The 18973-nt window shown below is 37.2% G+C and overlaps 1 protein-coding gene across 17 annotated transcripts in view; it reads left to right on the top strand.

Moving 5' to 3' along the window:
* Nucleotides 1-18973, top strand: part of EFCAB5 (EF-hand calcium binding domain 5) — a 187732-nt gene that overhangs the window by 99137 nt on the left and 69622 nt on the right. For all 17 annotated transcript variants that reach the window (XM_078437557.2, XM_078437554.2, XM_078437552.2 and 14 more), the window contains one exon: nucleotides 4504-4659. In XM_078437557.2, coding sequence (XP_078293683.1) covers nucleotides 4504-4659 — 156 coding nt within the window. The remainder of the gene's footprint in view (nucleotides 1-4503; nucleotides 4660-18973) is intronic.

Here is an 18973-nt window from a genome sequence, read left to right as displayed (position 1 = left end):
TTTTTCCCCTTTACTTTTTTGTTTTGTTTCTTAAATTCCACATATGAGTGAAATCATATGATATATGTCTTTCTCCTACTGACTTATTTCATTTAGCATTATACTCCCTAGCTCCATCCCTGTTGTTGCAAATGGCAAGATTTCATTCTTTTTTTATGGCTGAGTAATATTCTATTTTGTATATCCCACATCTTATTTTTTTCCCCAATATATGAAATTTATTGTCAAATTGGTTTCCATACAACACCCAGTGCTCATCCCAAAAGATGCCCTCTTCAATACCCATCACCCACCCTCCTCTCCTCCCCACCCCCCATCAACCCTCAGTTTGTTCTCAGTTTTTAAGAGTCTCTTATGCTTTGGGTCTCTCCCACTCTAACCTCTTTTTTTTTTCCTTTCCCTCCCCCTTGGGTTTCTGTTAAGTTTCTCAGGATCCACATAAGAGTGAAAACATATGGTATCTGTCTTTCTCTGTATGGCTTATTTCACTTAGCATAACACTCTCCAGTTCCATCCACATTGCTACAAAGGGCCATATTTCATTCTTTCTCCTTGCCACGTAGTACTCCATTGTGTATATAAACCACAATTTCTTTATCCGTTCATCAGTTGATGGACATTTAGGCTCTTTCCATAATTTGTATCCCACATCTTCTTTATCTATTCATCAATCGATGGACACTGAGGCTACTTCCATATCTTAGCTATTATAAATAATGCTTCTGTAAAAGAAACACTCATGCACTGTTGGTGGGAGAGCAAACTGGTGCAGCCACTGTGGAAAACAGTATGGAGGTTCCTCAAAAAGGTAAAAATAGAACTACCTTATGATCCAGCAATCACACTACTGGGTATTTACCCAAAGAATACGAGAATACTAAAAGGGATACATGCACCCCTAAGTTTATACCAATTTTTCATTTCTAACAAGCTCTCAGGTGATGCCCTCAGAGGTTCTAACAAGCTCTCAGGAGTTGTAGTCAAGGGGCAACATTTTGAGAATCCCTGATCTCATTGGATTTTTCCTTCTAAATAGATATGTCTACTGAGAAGACTTTTATTCTTTTTCTTGGTCAATTTTTTTACCTACCTCAAAAAGAAGCAGGAGCAATGGCTACAGAGAACTTATTACATGAAATACTTACACTCTGTACATACACAAGATCCTCTTCATGACTCAGTGAGAAAGCTACTGTGGTACGCATTTTATCAATTAAGAAACTGGGAAGTTCAGTGACTCAGCCAAGGTTACTCAGCCAGTATATATGGGAATTGGGATTTGAACTCAGATAGGTTCCAAAATGTGAGGGGTTTTTTTTTGTCTCCACCTTCTGGAAATGTTTAGAATCTGATGTCTTCTCACCACCTGCACTCTGTTATAAGCCATCATCATCTCACAACTGCCTTATTTCATTAGCTTTCTGACTGACACCCTTATTTTCACTCTTGCCTTTTTTTTAATATATGAAATTTATTGTCAAATTTGTTTCCATACAACACCCAGTGCTCATCCCAAAAGATGCCCTCTTCAATGCCCATCACCTACCCTACCCTCCCTCCCACCCCCCCATCAACCCTCAGTTTGTTCTCAGTTTTTAAGAGTCCCTTATGCTTTTCACTCTTGCCTTTTAAAATGGAAGGTAGGGGTGCCTAGCTCTCTCAGTTGGAAGAGGATGCAACTCTTGATCTCTGGGTCATGAGTTCCAGCCCCACATTTGATGCAGAGATTACTGAAAAATAAATAAACTTTTTAAAAAAGAAATATAGGTAAATTAAGCCAGTCTTCTGCTCAAAACCCTCCAAGGGCTTCCCATCTTACTTAAAGTAAAAACCAAAGCCCTAACAAGCCCCAGGGCTTGACCTGGTCTGTCTGATGACCCCTGTCTTCACCTCTCTCTCTGTACTCCTCACTCATTCTGCCTCAGTCACATTAGCTACCTTGCCATTACTAGAAACCCCCAAGTATGTTCTCACCTCAGGGCCTTACCACTTTTCTAGGACAGTGCTCCTCACATATTTCCACATGGTTTACTCCCTCTTCTCCTTCTTGACTCAAATGTCACTTTCCCCATGAGGCAGATGCTGAGACGGATCCTGGTACACAGGTTATTTATTAGGGATCAATAGTTGGGAAGGGAGGGAAGCGTAACATGATTAGGCAGAAGTCAGCTGCAATACAGGCCTGGTAAAGCCTCATCGATTCTGTATATAAGTGAAATCATAAGTATTTGTCTTTCTCTGTCTGGCTTATTTCACTTATCATAGTACCTTCTGGGTCCATCCATGTTGTCGCAAATGGCAATCTCCTTTTGTACGGTGGAGTAACATTCCACTGTATACATATACCACATCTTTTTTGTCCATTCTTCTATCGATGACACTTAAATTGTTTTCATATCTTGGCTATTGTAAATAATGCTTCAATGAACATAGGAGTACATGTATCAAATTGGTGTTTTCATTTTCTCTAGATCCAGAAGTAGAATTGCATGTAACTGTCCTGTTTTTCCAACACTGTTTATTGAAGAAACTGTCTTTTCCTCATTGTATGTTCTTGCCTCCTTTGTCATAGGTCAGTTGACCATACATGCATAGGTTTATTTCTGGGGTCTCTATTCTATTCCATGGATCTATGAGTCTATGTTTATGCCAGTACCATGCTGTTTTGCTAACTCTAGTCTTGCAGTATAGCTTGAAATCAGGAAGCGTGATGTCTCCAGCTTGATTCTACTTTCTCAAGGTTGTTTGTGTTATTTGAAGTCTTTTGTGGTCCCATACAAATTTTGGGATTCTTTGTTCCATTTCTGTGAAAAATGCCATTGGTATTTTGAAAAGGAAAAATGTGAGTTCTTAACCATTACACTATTCTGCATCCCAAGGGAACACATAAGAACTTAATTGTACTCATTGATCCATCAGAAATAATGACAATTAGAAGGTTTCGGCTGCCAATGAAACTAAATATTTAGAAAACCTCTCTTACACTGCTTTAAATTTCCTCTTTTGATTTCTAAGTCAATTGAATATGGTTTACGATTCATTAGCATGGATTCAAGCCTAATGTATCTCTTACATAGTACATTCTAAATTTGCCTAGATGATATTAGTGAGGAAGTGAAATGTTTACTACATTCTTCATTTCAAAAATTATGCCAATGAAATATGCCAATAAAATATTCCATTTTAAGCAAGCTATATTAGTCTCCTTTAATGGTAAGAAACAGAAGCCAACCTGAGTTAATGTAGATGAAAATGAAATGTATGCAGTCCAAGAGCAAGAATATGGTCTGACTTCTGGAAGTCAGGGACTTGGAAAAATCAAGACTCTTCTTTCTGCTTTCTGTTTCATCTGTCTCTATATACTGACTTATCCTGCATCCTCCATTTACCTGGAGGAATCTGGCCACCCAAAACTCTTAAGTTTACATTCACAAGTCCAGCCCCTCTCAGAGGACAACCAACCATTTTCCAGTCCTAAGTCCCAATTTCTAGTGGAGAGAATCTGAATGGCTTTGTTTATATCAGGGATCATCCCCTGCTCCAATCATTTATGGCTATGGAAGTAGGGCGATTTGATCCAAATTGGACTCCCAGTACAAATTTGGCTACCACTGTGCTGGGACAGACAAGGAAATCATTTACTTATGAGTTGGGCTAACACTTCAAGAAAGGTTCCCTCAGAAACTCTTCCAGCACTAGATCCATTTGTCCCTTAACATAAGATCTTTATAGTCAAGTATAGATCAAGAATGTTATGTTCCTGACCCATAAAATGAGGGAAAATCCAGAAGACAATACACACTGGTGGTGAGGCTGAGGAGGAATGGCCACTCATTCATTAGTACTGGAAGAACAAAAAAGCCCAAGCCTGATGTAAAATCCTACCCAAAAAACAGATGCATTTACCTTCTAAGCTAACAATCCCACTTCCGGGAATCTGTTCAATAGGGACCAAGAGAAATGGCCCATAAGTGTAGATGTCTTCAGACTCTATACTTTCAAAAAAAAAAAATAGACAAAGGATAACTTATTATAATATCAGAAGATGCAGAAACTTTGCACAATCCCCGTTCTTTATACTCCAATAATTAAATGTAGCCAGTCTCGGAAAACACATGGTTTTATATGCCATTCATCAAAAGAAAACTGCATCCAATTTTTAGAATGATTAACTTACAGGCAATGTTTTATAACTGCTGCTATTTCATGCTGGGAGGTAAAAAGTGTGCTCCGTATAATGCTGTTGTGGTCTAGAGGGGAGTTGCTCCAAAAATATTTAGTCTCACTGGTGTATGGTTTTGGTGTATGGTTTTGTATTAATTACCTCTGTCTGCAGCACAGCTGAAGAATAGTACTAACATGAAAATGCTTTATTCACGTGACAAGCAAATGATAAGGAAAAAATTGTAGCCAATAATTTCATATGCATCAACTGAATCCCAGGGAAAATCCAAGTAAAGAGCCCTGTTTTAAATCAATCATTTATCTTCTTTTTCTCTGCAGTACATCTCCTCATACATTGCAGACTTTAAAAGTGAAACGTTTGAGAAACTCCTTAAGCACCTCTGTCATTGTGCAGATGAATTCCGGGAGATCATAAAAACGGATATGCGGAGGCAGATGTTTGCTGAACTCTTCCTGTGTTGTGACCGTGGGAAGGTAGGATAAGACCTTAAAGCAATACTTCTCAAACTATTTTTTTGTGAAGGACTGTATTTTAGGTTGTTGTGGATGGTGATGTTTTTAATTGCTAAACCGTTGTGGACTAACACTCAACGAAAACGGATTGCTGGGGGGGAAAAATGCACGTACAAAAGACAATCCACATTTTTTATTATTAGATTCAAATATGATTTATCTGTTACTTTCTCAAATTGCTATACAATTTTTTAGATACTATCCTCAATTTCTATACCTTTCTTGTCACAGACTGGTACCAGCCTATAGACCATGTCTTCAATGGCACTGCCAGTTTACAATGTACAACTTGTCTCTTTCCATTCTTAAGAATGTATTTTTTTAAGATTGTTTTTGCTTACTCTCTTTGCTGCTGGCTTCCTATAGAAAATAAATTGTTGGGAATAGGAAGCTTACCACATTGTATTATGCTGCTTCTTAAAATAAGAAAAGTTTATATCAAAAAGTATTTCGGGAGACCGGCAGAAGATGGCGGCGTAGGAGGACGCTGGGCTCTCCGCGCGTCATGCTGATCACTTAGATTCCACCTACACCTGACTAAATAACCCAGAAAACTGCCAGAAGACTAGCAGATTGGAGTCTCCGGAGCCAAGCACAGACGAGAGGCCCACGGAAGAGGGTAGGAAGGGCGGAGAGGCGGGGCGTGCTCCACAGACGGGCGGGAGAGAGCCAGGGTGGAGGGGCGGCCCGCTGGCTGGGCAGAGCCCTGGAGTCTGGCTTGCAAAAGCGGAGGGGCTGGATGGAGTGTGTTCCGACAGCAAGCGGGACTTGACATCTGGGAGGTTATAAGCTAACAGCTCTGCTCGGAAAGCGGGAAGGCTGGAGGACAAAGGGAGGGAGAGTTGCTGAGCCGCGGGACGACAGAGCTCAGTTTGGCGGGGAACAAAGGCGCTAGCCAGCGCCATTGCCCTCGCCCATCCCCCAGCCAAAATCCCAAAAGGAACCAGTTCCTGCCAGGGAACTTGCTTGCTCCCGGCAAACACCCAACACTGTGCTTCTGCGGAGCCACCCCTCCGGCAGCGGGTCTGACTCCCTCCCGCTGCCACAGGGCCCTTCCTGAAGTGGATCACCGAAGGAGAAGCGAGCTAAGCCTGTCCCTCCTGCCCCCGTGCACCTTGCCTACCCACCCCAGCTAATACATCAGATCCCCAGCACCACAAGCCTGGCAGTGTGCAAGTAGCCCAGACAGGCCACCCCACCCCACAGTGAATCCCCCCCTAGGAGAGGGGAAGAGAAGGCACACACCAGTCTGACTGTGGCCCCAGCGGTGGGCTGGGGGCAGATATCAGGTCTAACTGTGGCCGCGCCCACCAACTCCAGTTATACATCACAGCACAGGGGAAGTGCCCAGCAGGTCCGCACCACTCCAGGGACTATCCAAAATGACCAAACGAAAGAATTCCCCTCAAAAGAATCTCCAGAAATAACAACAGCTAATGAACTGATCAAAAAGGATTTAAATAATATAACAGAAAGTGAATTTAGAATAATAGTCATAAAATTAATCGCTGGGCTTGAAAACAGTATAGAAAACAGCAGAGAATCTCTTGCTACAGAGATCAAGGGACTACGGAATAGTCAGGAGGAACTGAAAAACGCTTTAAACGAGATGCAAAGTAAAATGGAAACGACCACGGCTCGGATTGAAGAGGCAGAGGAGAGAATAGGTGAACTAGAAGATAAAATTATGGAAAAAGAGGAAGCTGAGAAAAAGAGAGATAAAAAAATCCAGGAGTATGAGGGGAAAATTAGAGAACTAAGCGATACACTAAAAAGAAATAATATACGCATAATTGGTATCCCAGAGGAGGAAGAGAGAGGGAAAGGTGCTGAAGGGGTACTTGAAGAAATAATAGCTGAGAACTTCCCTGAACTGGGGAAGGAAAAAGGCATTGAAATCCAAGAGGCACAGAGAACTCCCTTCAGACGTAACTTGAATCGATCTTTTGCACGACATATCATAGTCAAACTGGCAAAATACAAGGATAAAGAGAAAATTCTGAAAGCAGCAAGGGATAAACGTGCCCTCACATATAAAGGGAGACCTATAAGACTCGTGACTGATCTCTCTTTTGAAACTTGGTAGGCCAGAAAGGATTGGCACGAGATCTTCAATGTGTTGAACAGAAGAAATATGCAGCCGAGAATCCTTTATCCAGCAAGTCTGTCATTTAGAATAGAAGGAGAGATAATCTTCCCAAACAAACAAAAACTGAAGGAATTTGTCACCACTAAACCAGCCCTACAAGAGATCCTAAGGGGGATCCTGTGAGACAAAGTACCAGAGACATCACTACAAGCATAAAACATACAGACATCACAATGACTCTAAACCCGTATCTTTCTATAATAACACTGAATGTAAATGGATTAAATGTGCCAACCAAAAGACATAGGGTATCAGAATGGATAAAAAAACAAGACCCATCTATTTGCTGTCTACAAGAGACTCATTTTAGACCTGAGGACACCTTTAGATTGAGAGTGAGGGGATGGAGAACTATTTATCATGCTACTGGAAGCCAAAAGAAAGCTGGAGCAGCCATACTTATATCAGACAAACTAGACTTTAAATTAAAGGCTGTAACAAGAGATGAAGAAGGGCATTATATAATAATTACAGGGTCTATCTATCAGGAAGAGCTAAAAATTATAAACGTCTATGCGCCGAATACCGGAGCCCCAAATATATAAAATAATTACTCATAAACATAAGCAACCTTATTGATAAGAATGTGGTCATTGCAGGGGACTTTAACACTCCACTTACAGAAATGGATAGATCATCTAGACACATGGTCAATAAAGAAACAAGGGCCCTGAATGATACATTGGATCAGATGGACTTGACAGATATATTTAGAACTCTGCATCCCAAAGCAACAGAATATACTTTCTTCTCGAGTGCACATGGAACATTCTCCAAGATAGATCATATACTGGGTCACAAAACAGCTCTTCATAAATATACAAGAATTGAAATTATACCATGCATACTTTCAGACCACAATGCTATGAAGCTTGAAATCAACCACAGGAAAAAGTCTGGAAAACCTCCAAAAGCATGGAGGTTAAAGAACACCCTACTAACGAATGAGTGGGTCAACCAGGCAATTAGAGAAGAAATTAAAAAATATATGGAAACAAACGAAAATGAAAATACAACAATCCAAACGCTTTGGGATGCAGCGAAGGCAGTCCTGAGAGGAAAATACATCACAATCCAGGCCTATCTCAAGAAACAAGAAAAATCCCAAATACAAAATCTAACAGCACACCTAAAGGAAATAGAAGCAGAACAGCAAAGGCAGCCTAAACCCAGCAAAAGAAGAGAAATAATAAAGATCAGAGCAGAAATAAACAATATAGAATCTAAAAAAACTGTAGAGCAGATCAACGAAACCAAGAGTTGGTTTTTTGAAAAAATAAACAAAATTGACAAACCTCTAGCCAGGCTTCTCAAAAAGAAAAGGGAGATGACCCAAATAGATAAAATCATGAATGAAAATGGAATTATTACAACCAATCCCTCAGAGATACAAACAATTATCAGGGAATACTATGAAAAATTATATGCCAACAAATTGGACAACCTGGAAGAAATGGACAAATTCCTAAACACCCACACTCTTCCAAAACTCAATCAGGAGGAAATAGAAAGCTTGAACAGACCCATAACCAGTGAAGAAATTGAATCGGTTATCAAAAATCTCCCAACAAATAAGAGTCCAGGACCAGATGGCTTCCCAGGGGAGTTCTACCAGATGTTTAAAGCAGAGATAATACCTATCCTTCTCAAGCTACTCCAAGAAATAGAAAGGGAAGGAAAACTTCCAGACTCATTCTATGAAGCCAGTATTACTTTGATTCCTAAACCAAACAGAGACCCAGTAAAAAAAGAGAACTACAGGCCAATATCCCTGATGAATATGGATGCAAAAATTCTCAATAAGATACTAGCAAATCGAATTCAACAGCATATAAAAAGAATTATTCACCATGATCAAGTGGGATTCATTCCTGGGATGCAGGGCTGGTTCAACATTCACAAATCAATCAACGTGATACATCACATTAATAAAAGAAAAGATAAGAACCATATGATCCTGTCAATCGATGCAGAAAAGGCCTTTGACAAAATCCAGCACCCTTTCTTAATAAAAACCCTTGAGAAAGTCGGGATAGAAGGAACATACTTAAACATCATAAAGCCATTTATGAAAAGCCCACAGCTAACATCACCCTCAATGGGGAAAAACAGAGCTTTTTCCCTGAGATCAGGAACACGACAGAGATGCCCACTCTCACCGCTGTTGTTTAACATAGTGCTGGAAGTTCTAGCATCAGCAATCAGACAACAAAAGGAAATCAAAGGCATCCAAATTGGCAAAGATGAAGTCAAGCTTTCGCTTTTTGCAGATGACATGATATTATACATGGAAAATCCGACAGACTCCACCAAAAGTCTGCTAGAACTGATACATGAATTCAGCAAAGTTGCAGGATACAAAATCAAGGTACAGAAATCAGTTGCATTCTTATACACTAACAATGAAGCAACAGAAAGACAAATAAAGAAACTGATCCCATTCACAATTGCACCAAGAAGCATAAAATACCTAGGAATAAATCTAACCAAAGATGTAAAAGATCTGTATGCTGAAAACTATAGAAAGCTTATGAAGGAAATTGAAGAAGATATAAAGAAATGGAAAGACATTCCCTGCTCATGGATTGGAAGAATAAATATTGTCAAAATGTCAATACTACCCAAAGCTGTCTACACATTCAATGCAATCCCAATCAAAATTGCACCAGCATTCTTCTCAAAACTAGAACAAGCCATCCTAAAATTCATATGGAACCACAAAAGCCCCCGAAAGTAATTTTGAAGAAGAAGACCAAAGCAGGAGGCATCACAATCCCAGACTTTAGCCTCTACTACAAAGCTGTAATCATCAAGACAGCATGGTATTGGCACAAAAACAGACACATAGACCAATGGAATAGAATAGAAACCCCAGAACTAGACCCACAAACGTATGGCCACCTAATCTTTGACAAAGCGGGAAAGAACATCCAATGGAAAAAAGACAGTCTCTTTAACAAATGGCGCTGGGAGAACTGGACAGCAACATGCAGAAGGTTGAAACTAGACCACTTTCTCACACCATTCACAAAAATAAACTCAAAATGGATAAAGGACCTGAATGTGAGACAGGAAACCATCAAAACCCTAGAGGAGAAAGCAGGAAAAGACCTCTCTGATCTCAGCCGTAGCAATCTCTTACTTGACACATCCCCAAAGGCAAGGGAATTAAAAGCAAAAATGAACTACTGGGACCTTATGAAGATAAAAAGCTTCTGCACAGCAAAGGAAACAACCAACAAAACTAAAAGGCAACCAACGGAATGGGAAAAGATATTTGCAAATGACATATCGGACAAAGGGCTAGTATCCAAAATCTATAAAGAACTCACCAAAGTCCACACCCGAAAAACAAATAACCCAGTGAAGAAATGGGCAGAAAACATGAATAGACACTTCTCTAAAGAAGACATCCGGATGGCCAACAGGCACATGAAAAGATGTTCAACGTCGCTCCTTATCAGGGAAATACAAATCAAAACCACACTCAGATATCACCTCACGCCAGTCAGAGTGGCCAAAATGAACAAATCAGGAGACTATAGATGCTGGAGAGGATGTGGAGAAACGGGAACCCTCTTGCACTGTTGGTGGGAATGCAAATTGGTGCAGCCGCTCTGGAAAGCAGTGTGGAGGTTCCTCAGAAAATTAAAAATAGACCTACCCTATGACCCAGCAATAGCACTGCTAGGAATTTACCCAAGGGATACAGGAGTACTGATGCATAGGGGCACTTGTACCCCAATGTTTATAGCAGCACTCTCAACAATAGCCAAATTATAGAAAGAGCCTAAATGTCCATCAACTGATGAATGGATAAAGAAATTGTGGTTTATATACACAATGGAGTACTACATGGCAATGAGAAAGAACGAAATATGGCCGTTTGTAGCAACGTGGATGGAACTGGAGAGTGTGATGCTAAGTGAAATAAGCCATACAGAGAAAGACAGATACCATATGTTTTCACTCTTATGTGGATCCTGAGAAACTTAACAGAAACCCATGGAGGAGGGGAAGGAAAAAAAAAAAAAAAAGAGGTTAGAGTGGGAGAGACCCAAAGCATAAGAGACTCTTAAAAACTGAGAACAAACTGAGGGTTGATGGGGGGTGGGAGGGAGGGGAGGGTGGGTGATGGGTATTGAGGAGGGCACCTTTTGGGATGAGCACTGGGTGTTGTATGGAAACCAATTTGACAATAAATTTCATATATTGAAAAAAAAAAAAACTAAAAAACAAAACACAACACAATGAAGCCGATCAATAATACCAGAAGCTGGTTCTTTGAAAAAAAAATCAATAAAATTGATAAATTTTCAATTTTACTTTGAGACATTCACCAAAATGATCAAATGATATACCATGAAAGTGGTCTCAATAAACTTAAAAGAATTGAAATCATATTGTGTATGTTCTTTGGCTACAGCAGAATCAATTAGAAACCAATAACAGAAAGATACTTGAAAAATGCCCAAATATTTAGAAATTAAAAACACACTTCCAACTAACCAATGGACAAAAAAATATCATCAGAGAAATTAGGAAATAGTTTAAAATATTAAACTAATTAAATAATGATAATTAAAACTAATAATTTAATGACAATTAAACTAATTAAATAGTGATAACTAAAACACAATGCATTATAATTGGAGCAATACAGTGGTGCTTAGAAATTTATAGCTTAGAATGCTTTTATAAAGAAAATAAGAGAGGTCCAAAATCAGTGATCTAGGCTTCCATCTCAAAAAGCTAGAAAAGTAAAGCAATACCAAATAAATAACAACTAAGTAGAAAGAAGGGCATGATAAAGAAATGGGCAGAAATTAATGACATAGAAAAAATACAGTAGTAAAAATCAATCAAAACAAAAGCTGGTTCTTTGAAAAGATTAATATAATTGATGAATCTCTAGGTAGACTAATCAAAGAAAAAAAGGGAAGATACAAATTACTGATATCAAGAAAGAAAAAGGGGACATCACTACAGAGCCTGAAAACATTAAAAGAACAATGAGAGAGCATTAGAACAACTTTTTGTCAGTAAACTTGCAAATTAGATTAAATGGACAAGTTTTCTGGAAGACACAAATTACCAAGTCTGACTCAAGAGGAAATAGAAAACCTAGATACTCTTATATGTATAAAGAAATTAATTAATGCCATTAAAAACATTTCCACAAACAAAACTCCAGGCCCAGATGGCTTCACTGATTAATTCTATCAAACATTTAAGGAAGAACTAATTCCAAACCCATGCAGTCTTTCAGAATATAGAAGAGGGAATACATCCTACTGGTTTTATGTGACCAGCATTATTCTTAAATCAAAACCAGACAAAACTCTTCCAAGACAAAAAACTATACACTAATATCTCCCCTGAACAAGATACAAAAATCTTTGAGTTAGTTTTACTTATTTAGTTCAGTAATATATTAAAAAAGTAATATATCAGTATCAAATGGAGCTTAATCTAGGGATGCAAGGTTGATTAATGGTAAAATTCAATCAAGTCAACTCACCACATTAAGAAATTAAAAAAAGAAAAGCTGTATGATCATCTGACAAAATTCAACATCTATTCATCATTTAAAAAACAAAAACAATAAATCTCTTGGCAAATAGAAATAGAATTTCTTCAACCTGATAAAGAGCATCTATACAAAAACTTACAGTTATACTTAATGGTAAAAATTTTAATGATTTCCTCCTTATATCAGGTGTCCACTTTCACCACTTTTATTTAACATTGTCCTGGAAGTAATAGCCAGTGAAATAAGGCATGAAAAGAAAAAGAAAACTCCTTCAGGAATTACATAATCTTCTATGTATAAAATCCTAAGAAATCTTTGAAATAAAAATTTTTATCTTTGAAGTAAAATCTTTGAAATAAAATCTTTGAAATACCCACCAGAACATATACATGATTTAGTAAGGCTTCAGGACATACAGTCAATACACAAAGATCAATTTATTTCTATATATTAGCAATGAACAATTGGAAGATGAAATTTTAAAATTCCATTTGCCTGGGGTGCCTGAGTGGCTCAGTCAGTTAAGCATCTTACTTTGACTCAGGTCATGATCTCACGAGTCATGGGTTTGAGCCCCGCATCAGGCCCTGTGCTGACAGCTCAGAGCCTGGAGCCTGCTCTGGATTTTGTGTCTCCCCCTCTCCCTGCCCCTCCCCTGCTCACTCACTCTCTCTCTCAAAAATAAATACAACATTAAAATTTTTTTTAAATAGATAAAATAAAATGCCATTTGCATTAATATCACACACACGAAATAGAGATACATTGAACAAAGTACTTGCAATGCCTATAGACTAAAAACTAAAAAACACCGTTGAGAGAAATTTTAAAAACCTAAAAAACAGAGAGAGCATTTCTCATTTGTCTCAAAGACTATATTCATAAATCAAAAAGCTAAATATTATTCGTTCCCAAACTGACCTATAAATTTAACACAGTTCCAACCGAAATCTCAGTGAACTTATTTGTAGAAATCAACAGGACTAGTTTTACATTTTACATTTTTTTAAATGTTTATTTATTGTTGAGAGAGAGAGTGATAGACAGAGTGTGAGTGGAGTGGGGTAGAGAGAGGGAGACACAGAATCCAAAGCAGGCTCCAGGCTCTGAGCTGTCTGCACAGAGCCTGACGAGGGGCTCGAACCCACGGACCATAAGATCATGACCTGGGCCAAAGTTGGTGGGCCAAAGTTGGACACTTAACTGACTGAGCCACCCAGGAAACCCTGACAGGACTGGTTTTAAAATCTATATGGCATTTCAAAGGATGCAGAATAGCCAAAATAATTTTGAAAAAGAACAAAGTTGGAGGAGTCGCACTACCTGATTTAAGGATTTACTATATATCAACAGAAGTCAAGAACACACAGTATTGGTGTAAGGATAGACAAACAGACTAATGGAACCAGGTAGAGTCAGACATAAAACCACATGTGCACAGGCAATTGCTTTTCAACAAAAAGTGGTGCCTAGGATAATCTTTTGAAATAAAGGTTCTGGAAAAACTGGCTACCAACTCTAGGGGGAAATAAAAGTACCTCAAGCTTTATCTCACACGATACAAAAAAAAAAAAAAAAAAAAAAAAAAAAAGCTTGAAATAAACTTTAGACCTAAATGTTTAAGGTAAAAATCAAATTTCCAGAAGAAAACATGAACCTTAAAAGAAAATTTGATAAAAAGCAATTTTAAAATTCCATTTTTGGAAAGACACTATGAAGAAAATGAAAAGGAAGCTATAGACTGGGAGAAAATATTTGCAATACATTTAATGACAAAAAATTTGAATCCAGAACCCATAAAGAACTCCTATAACTTAATGAAATAATTCAGTTAAAAATGCCATGGACATGTCAGAAGAGAAAATATATGTATGCTCAATACATGGAAATATTTCAGTGTCAGTCATCAGAGAAATGCAAATTAAAACCATGAGCTAAAAATTACACCCACTTAGAATAGCTAGAGTTAAAAAGACTGCCAGTGCCAGTACAGCATCTATTCATGATTAAAAACCTTCAACATGGAAGGTTTAGAGGAAACATACTTAATAAAGGCCATATATGAAAAACCCACAACTAATATCATACTCAATGGTGAAAAACTAAGAATTTTCTTCTAAGACTTGGAGCATAACAAGGATGTCCACTCTCACCACTTTTATTCCACATAGTATTGAAAGTCATAGCCATAGCAATCAGACAACAAAAAGAAATGAAAAGAATCCAAATTGGTAAGGAAGAAGTAAAACTTTCACTATTTGCAGGTGACATGATACTCTCTATAGAAAACCCTAAAAACTCCACCAAAAAATGACTAGAACTGATAAATGAATTCAGTAAGGTAGCAGCATACAAAATCAATATGCAGAAACCCATTGCATTTCTGTACACTAATAATGAAGTAGCAGAAGAAGAAATCAAGAAAACAATCCCATTTATAATTGCACCAAAAATAATAAAATACCTAGGAACAAACTTAACCAAGTCAGTAAATAACCTATACTGTGAAAACTGTAAAACACTGATGAAGGAAAATGAAGACGGAAACAAATGGAAAGATATCCCATGCTTATGGACTGGAAGAACCAATATTGTTAAAATGTGCATACTACCCAAAGCAATCTACAGATTTAATGTAATCACTATCAAAAACCAACAGAATTTTTCACAGAACTAGCACAAATAATCTTAAAATTTGCATGGGACCACAGAGACCTTAAAGCCAAAGCAATCTTGAAAAAGAAGAATAAAACTGGAGGTATCACAGTCCCAAATGTCAAGATATTAGTACAAAGCTATACTAATCAAAACAGTATGATACTGGCACAAATATAGACACAGAGATTAATGGAATAGAATAGAGACTCAAGAAATAGCCCCTTGTTGGTATGGTAAATTAATTTTCAACAAAGGACGCAAGAATATGTATTGGAGAAAAGATAGTCTCTTCAACAAATGGTATTGGGAAAACTGGACAGCTATAATCAGAAGAATGACACTGGATCATTTTCTTACACCATGCACAAAAATAAACTCAGAATGTCCTAAACACCTAAATGTGAGACCTAAAACCAGAAAAATCCTGTAAGAGAGCACAGGCAGTTATTTCTCTGACATCAGCCATAGCAACATTTTTCTAGATATGTCTTCTGAAGCAAGGGAAACAAAACCAAAAATAAACTATTGGGACTGCATCAAAATAAAATCTTCTGCACAGCAAAGGAAACAATTCACAAAACTAAAAGACAACCTACTTGAACGGGAGAAGATATTTGCAAATGACATATCCAATAAAGGGTTAGTATCCAAAATGTATTAAGAACTTTTAAAACTTAACACCCCCAAGACCAAATAATCCAATTAAAAAATGGGCAGGAGACATGAACAGACATTTCTCCAAAGAAGACATCGAGATGACCAACATACAAATGAAAAATGCTCAACATCATTCATCATCAGGGAATTGCAAATCAAAACTAAAATGAGACATCACCTCACACCTGTCAGAATGGTTAAAATCAAAAACACAAGAAACAAGTGTTAGCAAGGATGTGGAGAAAAAGGAGTGCTCAGACACTGTTGGTGGGAATGCAAACTGGTGGAAAACAGTATGGAGGTTCCTCAGAAAATTAAAAATAGAATTACCATATGATCCCGTAATTCCACTACTGGGTATTTACACAAACAACACAAAAACACTAACTCAAAATGATATATGTACCCCTATGTTTACTGTAGCATTATTTATAATAGCCAAATTATGGAAGCAGCCCAAGTATCCATTGATAGATGAATGGATAAAGAAGAGGTGGTATATGTATACAATGGAATATTACTCACCCATAAAAAGGAATGAAATCTTACCATTTGCAACAACATGGATCAATCAGGAGGGTATAATGCTAAGTGAAGTAAGTCAGTCAGAGAAAGACAAATACCATATGGTCTCACTCATCTGTGGAATTTAAGAAACAAAACAAATGAACAAAGAAAAAAAAAAAAGACAAACCAGAAAATAGACTCTTGGCTATAGAGAACAAAGTGATGGTTACCAGAGGAGAGGTGGATGGGGAGATGAGTGATATAGGTGGAGGAAATTAAGAGTCACTTATGATGAGTACTGAGTAACGTATAGAATTGTTCCATCACTCCATTGCATACCCAAAATTAATATAACACTGTATGTTAACTATACTGGAATTAAAAAAAAAAACAAGACTGACAATGCCAAATATTGGCAAAGATATGAAGCAACTAGAATTCTCATATATTGCTGATAGGAATGGAACAAACACTTTGGAAAACATTTTGGCAGTTTCTTAAAAAGTTAAACATATAAGGACACCTGGGTGGCTCAGTTTGTTACAGCTTGGACTTTGACTCAGGTCATGATCTCATAGTTCGTGGGTTTGAGCCCATGTCCAGCTCTGTGCAGACAGTGAAGAGCCTCCTTGGGATTCTCTCTCTCTCTCTCTCTCTCTCTCTCTCTCTCTGCCCCTCTGCAACTCTCTCTCTCTCTCTCAAAATAAATAACTTTAAAAATTTTTAATAGAGAAAAAGTAAACATATATTTACCATATGAGCCAGCAACCAGCAATTCCACTCCTAGCTATTTACCAAGAAGAAATGAAATAAAATTAGAAAAAATGAAAAATATGAATATTCAAAGACTTGTTTGCCAATGCTCTTAGCAGCGTAATTCACACCTCCAAACTGGAAACAACCCAAGTGTCCATCAACTTGTGGATAAACACATTGTATTATATCCTTACAATGGAATACTACTTTGTGATAAAAGGAGATGAAGTACTGATACACACAATAACATTGATGAATTTCAAAAATATTATACTAAGTGAAAGAAAGAAGACATAAAAGAATGCATACTACATGATTTCGTTTATATGAAAATCTAGAAAAAGGAAAACTAATCTATAGCAGTAGAAAGCAGAATGATAGTTTTCTGGGGCCATGAGTACAAAGGGGCACAAGGGAACTTTTTGATTTAATGAAAAAATCTATATCTTCATTTTGGTGGTAGTCATGTGGGTGTATATACATTGTCACAAGTCATTGAACTCTACGCTTAAAATTGGCTCATTTTATTGGATGTAAATTATACTTCTTTGAGGTTGACAAAAAAACAAGAATGCTCATAGTATTATTTATAATAGTAAAAAACTAAAAATAGTACAAATGTTTATCAATAATGGTATGATTAAATAAATCTTTATATATTAATTAATATATATTAATAAATCTATATATATTAAAGATTTTAATAATAAATCTTTATATATTAGTGGATTATTATGTAGCAATGAAAAAAATTACAGAAAAATAAAACATGAATAAAATTTATGGATATAATATTGAACATAAAAGATACAAAAGGGTATATACTATATAATTTCATTTATATGAAATACAAAAATAAGCAAACTAATCTATAGTGAAAACATCATAATAATAATAATAATTACCTTTGAAGGAATTATTGACTAAGAGATGCCATGAAGGAGCCTTCGGGCAATTATGAAAATGTTCTGTATCTTTATCTGAGTGGTACTTATATGGAGTATACAGTATAGTATAGGTAAACATTCGCTGAAATAAACATTTGGTATTTGCACACCTTGTTACGTATTTATTATTCCTCAATGAAAAAATATTTTTAAATTGTCACTGTGGTTGCTTGGGATGAAGTGTCTTTTGAAGGAAGGGCTTTAAGAGACCAAGTGGCTGTTGCATTTAACCATAATTACAGTAAGTGTTGACTACAAGGGCTGTCAGTGGATGGGCTTCATTTCATTACATTGGAGATATTGTAGAAAGTAAAAGACAAGCTCAGGGCTTTAAATTCTCAGCTCAAGTTGCAGTCAGAAAACGATAAAATTTTCATAATGGCTCTGAAGGAATCTCTATTTCTTTTATTTTTAGGGCAGATGTGGATGAAAAATCAGCCTCTAAATTTAATGTAACAGGATTAAAATGCAAGTTGAATTCACAGAGTTGTCAAGTCTCTTATAGGAAAGTCAGCATGCTACTTGGAAAATAGAGGGACCTTGAGACTTGGAATGTTTACGTTTGGATGGAAGCTAAGACTTGAAGTACAAATCTCTCTAAGCCTTCCTTGGCAGCAGAAGCAATCCCTTCTCTCCTGTTTGAGAATATTAGCTTTTCTTTCCTTATAGCCCCCATAATAACTTCACTTAAGGCACTTAGCTTGCAGGGGGATGTCTATTTTCCTTAAGGCCCACCTGTCCAACATTCATTGCCATTAGACCCAAAGTTGGAGTCAGATCTCAGCATGTCCCAACAGGACTAGTCAAATCTGTACTGAGAGGTGATTGTTGGTACTCTAAGGGAATAGTAAGTTTTTACTAATTCATAGCAGCAAAAACCTAGAGAATATGTGTGGGGACTGATTATAAAACTTTTAGACTAGGAAGGATAGATATAAGTTTGGATTGGCTCGAACTAGTCAATATTGTTATACTTAGAAAATTTACTTAGCAGTAATATTTTGAGTATCTGTGAATGGTTTTAACAGTTTTCTTGGTAGGTAAATTGAAACCTTGACTCAAATATGG

The sequence above is a fragment of the Panthera onca genome, chromosome E1 (assembly GCF_046562875.1).
Source record: "Panthera onca isolate mPanOnc1 chromosome E1, mPanOnc1 haplotype 2, whole genome shotgun sequence".
Lineage (NCBI taxonomy): Eukaryota > Metazoa > Chordata > Mammalia > Carnivora > Felidae > Panthera > Panthera onca.
Note: the sequence above shows the minus strand (reverse complement) of the source record. Positions and strands in the feature narration are given on the sequence as shown.